The following is a 6,617-nucleotide window of genomic DNA, read 5'->3' on the forward strand; positions in this document are numbered from 1 at the left end:
TCCGGTTATTGTTTTGGCTCTGGGATACGAAGGGTTTAATTTTACTTAAGTAGTGCCAAACACAAAATAAATGGACAATGGTTTTTTGAAAAACTTTTATATAACAGTTTTCTAGTTTGACCTCTTAGTTGATAGCATAATTGTCAAAATTGTCTGTCATTTTTCTTGGTATCTATGCCCTTTTACTGTTCTTGTACGTCTTTCGTGTTGTTGATCACGCGTCCATCTCCAGATTTGTTTGTTGTGTTTGGCAAACAGCTGTGGCGTTGCCATATGGTCACACCGAAGGAGAGAAGTGCAAACATAAGATAAAGATAATTGCAATATTACTGGCACCTGCAGCCGGCGAACGCCGTAACGGAATTACCCGCATTCAAAAGCCGATGGCGCGCATGGCCAGAAAGTCGGCGGAGAAAGGTGAGAGGAGCAACACGATGGTCCGGCTTTTACGCATACGTTCTTTTCTAATCCAATTTAGCTAGGTGCCTGAAATGGCCAGTCGCCCACCGTCGTCCGCTGCAGCAGCTCCACATTCCCGAAAATATGAACCGACTTACGTAAATATTGCATGGGCTGTGCATATTTAAATATAGATATTAAATATAGACGCTATGTGAGACAGTTGCATTTGCCAGAGGACAACCGAAAGTATTATTCAAGCAATCCAAACCGATGAGGAGCAGCCGGGATTATGGCTTCCTTGCGCGTGGTCAATAGGTGGGTTCGAAAAAGGTTTCTTTACCGTCACCGCAACCGTTTAATCCATTTCGTAATCCCCGAAAGAAATAGATTAGTGTGTCGCGGCTTTGTGGCCCTTACGTTGCTGCTGGTCTTCTTCAACGAGTTCATAGTGTACTACATGGCCCAGACCAGTTGGCAGCCAATCGATTGCAAACTAGGTAAGCAGTAAGCCGGTTTCTAAATCGGAACACCCGCTAATGTGTATTTTTTCCACCTAGATAATTGCACGCGCCTGCTGCTCATCGCCGATCCACAGATCCTGGGAAACTCATATGATCGCTCCTCGCACAGTCCCTTGGCCAGGTTCGATTCGGACAGATATCTGGCCAAGACCTTCGAGCGAGCTCTTGCCTTCACGCAGCCCCATATCATTGTTTTCCTGGGCGATCTGCTAGACGAGGGAAATATAGCCACGGCCCAGGAATACAAGCAGTACGTTCAGCGGTTCAGGCGCATCTACCAGAACAAGAACTTTAAAAAGGTAAGAAACCATGTTCCCGAGGAATCAACCATTATGTTTTATTTTAATTCCTTAAAAGCTATTTTTTAATTCATTGTTACTCTTACCTTGATGTACCATCTTAAAACCAAGCTAAGTCCTAACAGTTTCGCATGATATCTGCCTTTTTCCAGCGCGTCCATGTGCCGGGTGACAACGATATTGGCGGCGAGAACGGCGACTACATATCCAACTCGAACCAACGACGCTTCGAGAACGAATTCATGAGTGAGGACCTCTTTGACTATGACAATCGCCTGCGCTTCTTCAAGATAAACCGCATGCTGCTGGACTTTACCAATCCGGATAGGGATAACAATGCCGATCGTCTGAGGATTGGCGTGTCGCATGCCCCGCTGCTCATCGGCGGCGGACCCTTGCTGAGAGCCATCATCAGTGACTTGGATCCACATATCATTTTCTCGGGCCACTGGCACGAGTCGAGAATATTTATCTACCCCTCCACCAAGGTGATCAATTTCTACGAGAACGCCGTGAGGCACTTCGATTTGAAGGCCCTCAAGGAGCAGGAGCATAGCTATCTGGAGATCATGGTGCCGACCTGCTCGTATCGCATGGGAAAGTCCAAAATCGGCATGGGCTATGCGGTGCTAGGTGCGTTTTAAATGATGTCTTTCCATTCAATGATTCTCTGAACTTTAATCCTGTTTTTAGAAAACCACAACCTGAGCTACACCGTTCTGTGGCAGCCAAATCGGTTCATTCTTCTCTTTACTTACGTCTTCTGGGGCCTGTTCGTAATCTGCGGAGCCGTCGTCTTCAAGATGATGACCCGCTGCCCCTTCCGCGTGGCCAAACGGCAGACGCTCTACAATCGCGTCTCGACCATACCTCAATTTTAGACTGCATTTCCCTCTCCTCACGGACAATAAGCCCAAGATTCTCAAGAATTGCTCGAATACCCATTAAAGATAAGAGTGAAATTGTATTTATAGACATGTAGCTTATATTCAAAAAGTACCTACTATATAGTAGCTATACAAATTTATTATAAAATTACCTAGACCAAAAAGGCTAGTTTTAGTTTTGAATTAGGAAAAACACTGTAACCCATGTCCTCCATATTTAACTGGTTTAACTTTTGCTTAAATAAATTATTTAAAGTGTCGAATACAATTTATATTAATTCGTTTTGATCCTGCTAAATGGATATTTCGCTTAAGGTGGAGATGTCTTTAAAAAGGCGTTATGGTTGAGCTGCATTAAGGAAGCATATGATAGTGCAAACCGGGGGGTTTAGCAAATATTATTATTTCAATTTTCTTTGGGTTCTTATTTTTAAGAAATTAAACAAATTAATTAAATAAAATTACAGTCTGGAAATATAAACGTTTCCGTTTAGAAAAGCTACTTTTCTTCATTTCATACTTTTTCAAAAAGTAGCAGACTAAACATAGTGGGTCTCGCAGCGCTGCTCTCATCCGCCTCGAAATACCGGGAAATACTGGGTACAACCCAGGGCGCATGTGCGAACCGTGCGCCGGCTGCCAGCGGTAAATTAGCCCGACGCGGCGTCAGTAGAGTTCCGAGACCGAACGCGGAAGGTTGTGCCCTGCCCCGAGATAGCGATACCATCTCCGGGTGCCCCGAAACCGAACCACTCGCAAGATCCCCGGGCTCTGCGTCTGCGGCAGGATAATAAAGCGTGACGCGTGTGCGTAACATAAAAATAACCATAAAGCAAATGCTCTCCACTCCGGGCGGAGTAAATGAAGTGAGGTGAAGTGAAGCGGGGAAAACAAAAAAAACCGACCAGGGCCAAACGGAATTCCTTCAAAAATCGGCAAATAAACAAGAAGAAAAGAAGAGCACACACCGGTTTTGTGCGAAAGAAGCGAAGGAAGTACGAAGTGAAATCAGAAGAATTCTTCGGCTCGAAATGGGGCTGAACGGAAGACGATTGTTTGGCTGTGGCCTGGGATTCTTCTGCCTGATCTTGTGCTCTTACGGTGAGTTGGGTCGGCTGACTGACTCATCTTTTCTCATTTTCATAACTCCTCCATTATTATCTGCCCCTCAGCCGCACCTTTATCTTTCGAGGATGTGAGCATCGCAAAGGGCCTGCAACCCTCGATAACCATCAAGGAACAGAGTCCTCTGCAATTGCCCTGCGAGTACCAACTGCCGGATGGGTACCTTCAATCAAACAGCGTCATCCTGCGCTGGCGGAAGGATAGCAAAACCCTCCGTCAAGTCGAGCTGGGCAGGATGGGCAGCACCACCAGCGAGCCGCAGCTGGAGACCATGTTGCGCGAGGACTCGCGAGTGTCTCTGAACAAGGACACTGGTTCCCTGCAATTCAACAGTGTTCTGGCCAGCGATGCCGGTCAGTACCAGTGCCAGTTGGTCATCGAGGGTTCCGTGGCAGCCAGTTCCAGTAGCGGAGTTCTCCTGGTTATAGAGCAACTTAAGTTCGTGCCACAGCCCACTTCTAAGAACCTGGAGCTGGGCTCTCTCAGCAAAGTCCACTGCAAGGCGCAGGGAACGCCTCCTCCACAAGTTAAATGGATGAGGGTAAGTAGTCGTTAATTCACAAGATTTCATATTCGAAATATATATCTTTGTTGGTGAATGTAACATTAGGTAGATTAAAATTAATTTGGTTGAAAACTTCTTATTTCCTACATTTAGGAAAAGAAATTATGTTTTATAAAATACATTTGGTAATTCCTTTTGATATGTCAGTTAATTTTTTTGATAAGGTATAAGTAGGGCTTTTGTTTGATCTATTTATTTTTTAAAACCTTTTTTTTATATTAAGAGCGTCAAATTCTTTTTTAGAACATGCAATATAGTTCGGTTCCTAAACCTAAACATCATTTATATGTAGGGAGGCATATTATGGGCTCATTAAATCCAGCATTTGTTACTTTTTCTAAAATCTTTCAAATGCTATAACAATACTTTTATAAACTTGTCCTGACCAACACAAACATCCAATCTGTTTCGCTTAGGAAACCCAGCTGCCCCTGCCCGCAAATGTGACCGACCAGAATGGCACTCTGATCTTCAACCAAGTGAGCAACGAGCAGCGGGGTCAGTACACCTGCGTCGCCTCCAACAGCCAGGGTCAGATCAGTGCCACCGTGTCCATCAATGTGGTGGTGGCTCCCAAGTTCAGTGTCCCGCCCGAGGGACCCATTGAGGTGGCGGAAGCCGGGACAGCCGTGATCCACTGCCAGGCGATCGGAGAACCAAAGCCCACCATTCGATGGGACAAGGATCTCACCTACTTGAACGAGAACAACACGGATGGGGAACGCTTTTCGCTGCTGGAGAACGGAACGCTGGAGATTCGGAATGTACGACCGGAGGATGAGGGACGTTACGGCTGTACCATTGGCAGTAGTGCGGGACTGAAGAGGGAAGATGTCCTGCTGGTGGTGAAGTCCAGCAAATCCGCCTCCAATTCAATAGTCACCCGCATCATCATCGTGATCATCTGCCTGGCCTTCTTGTACTTTGTCCTGGTGCTGGGTCTGAAGGTGTGGTACCGCTACCGTCGCCACCTGGGCAAGGTGCAGTTGGAGGATGGCCTGGCCAATGGGCCCACCGATGGGCAGGAGCACGAGCACCAGGAGAACGAGCCCTGCCTGACGGAGGCCAACTCCAGCAAGAATCTGAAGAGCAAGCTGAGGGAGAGCACAATCCTGGAGCAGGAGTCGCAGGTGGCCGACGACATTGTGTGAGGAGTCGTAGTCGTACTCCCCCTGAGGCGGCAGCTCTCCAGCCACTTTCCATGATCTCGGTCACATGCCCCTCGAGTGTTACTCCGTTTTGTTGTTGAGAATCAAAAAGGAACTTGTGAAATCCCCAGAAATCTATTTGTATTTATATTTATCTAGTTTATATATATATATATATGTATTTATGCATGTGTGTCTGTGTGTATATATCCCATGTACAGTTATTTTTTAGTAGAATAAATATTTTATGGCTCTCATAGAGCCCCATTTTATAGCGCAATCGTTTCAATCTCCTTTTTTGCGGCGGGCTCGTGAAATTCCTCCGCTCCACCATCGTAAATTCGTAGCCCACTTGGCACGGCCGTAAAGCCCATGGAATCCGGATGAGTGTTCAACAGCTTTTTATGCGCTTTTTATGACGAAAGCAGCACGCATCGGATGACGAGGGAGCCGGCTGCAAGGCAAGGCAACCCCCTGATAAAAGTCGTAAAATAGCTCGACATTCTGGCGTCTCTGCGGTGGGAAGGGATGTTTTTCGATAGACGAGTGCTATGAAAATATCTAGGTTTTAGAGATCCTAGAAAGGATTCTATTTATTAAAATATTAAATATTATTTAAATAATCAATAAATATAATCACAGTGTCATAAGATAGTAGTCACTGGCATGTCAAAGCTTACCTCACTTCTTGTTCTGACTATTTAATCGTTCTGCCATGTCAGACCACTTTATTAGAGCCACCCTCCTGTGGCATCATAAGTCATCTCCCTGGTCACCATCAAGTGACTTCCCCGCAATTGCCGACGACAATTTCTTTCCAATTGCCAGCGTCTGCACTTAATCGCTTCATTTCCATTTCCACTGGAATACTCAAGCCCGTTCAGCTCAGGGCTTGGGCTTCAATCGCAATTGCCTATGCGTTTTATGCATATTTTATGGTTTTTTATAGCGCTCGAGTAAACAGCGCACATCAAAGGCGATATCCAAAGGCAACCACACATGCGCAGGTTACTCCATGCCAGGCACCAGATAAAAAGTAAGCGGCAAGTGCAATTAAACTACTGCGACCGCCCCTGCCTGCGTTTTCACTTCCACCAGCCCATCAAACGGAATGGTATGGCATGGCATGGCATGGTATCCTATGCAGCACCCCAACCTCTATATGTGCACATACGATTTGCCTTTGATCTGCGGCGGCGACGACGACATCGACATGCATTAAAAACTTGTTGTTGCCCTTCCGCTGATGTTTTCCCGCTTCTTCGATTTTCCCCCGACTTTTTTTGGGCACTTTTTCGCCTTATTTGTTTACAGTAAGTGCGCACGGGGCCTCTGCCCAAAAACACCTTCAAACGCTGTATTATGTTTATTTTGTTTAGTCTACGCAAAGGCCGCGTTACTAAAATTTATTTTAATGCCCTCAAATGTTTGATGTTTGCTAGCTTCTAGCCGGAATCCGTTGCAACTTTGGGATGCTCCATAAAATTATACGATTGTGAGGCGTTGAGTTACGGTAAGCAGTTCAAAATAATAACTAAAACATGTATGGAATGGTACCAAACGGATAGCTGGAAGTCCCTTAAAGATGAAAGGGTTCCTGATTTGGCAAGCACTTTGGCAGTAGTTTATGAAGGGAACTAATAAACAGTTTGGCATCGTTTTAAAATGTA

At 45.6% G+C, this 6,617-nt stretch overlaps 2 protein-coding genes across 4 annotated transcripts; both read left to right on the plus strand.

The window, feature by feature from the left end:
- The first annotated feature begins 260 nt into the window (after positions 1–260).
- LOC108030435 (metallophosphoesterase 1) lies at positions 261–2,381 on the plus strand. 3 transcript variants are annotated; one of them, XM_050887831.1, is made up of 6 exons: positions 261–417; positions 479–717; positions 784–895; positions 956–1,222; positions 1,375–1,855; positions 1,916–2,381. In XM_050887831.1, the coding sequence occupies exons 2-6, from the start codon at positions 692–694 to the stop codon at positions 2,101–2,103; spliced, it is 1,074 nt and encodes a 357-aa protein (XP_050743788.1). In that variant the 5' UTR covers positions 261–417; positions 479–691; the 3' UTR covers positions 2,104–2,381. The 3 variants fall into 3 exon arrangements, with proteins under 3 accessions (XP_050743788.1, XP_050743790.1, XP_050743789.1); XM_050887833.1 differs by having other exon boundaries at positions 790–895; XM_050887832.1 differs by having other exon boundaries at positions 483–717.
- Positions 2,382–2,796: 415 nt separating this feature from the next.
- Positions 2,797–5,207, plus strand: LOC108029911 (tyrosine-protein kinase-like otk). Its single transcript, XM_017102404.3, has 3 exons — positions 2,797–3,210; positions 3,282–3,775; positions 4,216–5,207. The coding sequence occupies exons 1-3, from the start codon at positions 3,141–3,143 to the stop codon at positions 4,948–4,950; spliced, it is 1,299 nt and encodes a 432-aa protein (XP_016957893.1). The 5' UTR covers positions 2,797–3,140; the 3' UTR covers positions 4,951–5,207.
- The last annotated feature ends 1,410 nt before the right edge of the window (positions 5,208–6,617 follow it).

The sequence above is a fragment of the Drosophila biarmipes genome, chromosome 2R (genome assembly GCF_025231255.1).
Source record: "Drosophila biarmipes strain raj3 chromosome 2R, RU_DBia_V1.1, whole genome shotgun sequence".
Classification (NCBI taxonomy): Eukaryota; Metazoa; Arthropoda; class Insecta; order Diptera; family Drosophilidae; genus Drosophila; species Drosophila biarmipes.

What these genes read in the sequence shown, in the direction of transcription:
- LOC108029911 (XM_017102404.3), top strand. Translation starts at nt 3,141, where the DNA reads ATGGGGCTGAACGGAAGACGATTGTTTGGCTGTGGCCTGGGATTCTTC. An exon ending in CCTGATCTTGTGCTCTTACG is followed by an intron (nt 3,211 to 3,281) that starts GTGAGTTGGGTC and finishes TCTGCCCCTCAG; the next exon opens with CCGCACCTTTATCTTTCGAG. An exon ending in CACAAGTTAAATGGATGAGG is followed by an intron (nt 3,776 to 4,215) that starts GTAAGTAGTCGT and finishes TGTTTCGCTTAG; the next exon opens with GAAACCCAGCTGCCCCTGCC.
- LOC108030435 (XM_050887831.1), top strand. Translation starts at nt 692, where the DNA reads ATGGCTTCCTTGCGCGTGGTCAATAG. An exon ending in TCCTTGCGCGTGGTCAATAG is followed by an intron (nt 718 to 783) that starts GTGGGTTCGAAA and finishes AATCCCCGAAAG; the next exon opens with AAATAGATTAGTGTGTCGCG. An exon ending in CATGGGCTATGCGGTGCTAG is followed by an intron (nt 1,856 to 1,915) that starts GTGCGTTTTAAA and finishes TCCTGTTTTTAG; the next exon opens with AAAACCACAACCTGAGCTAC.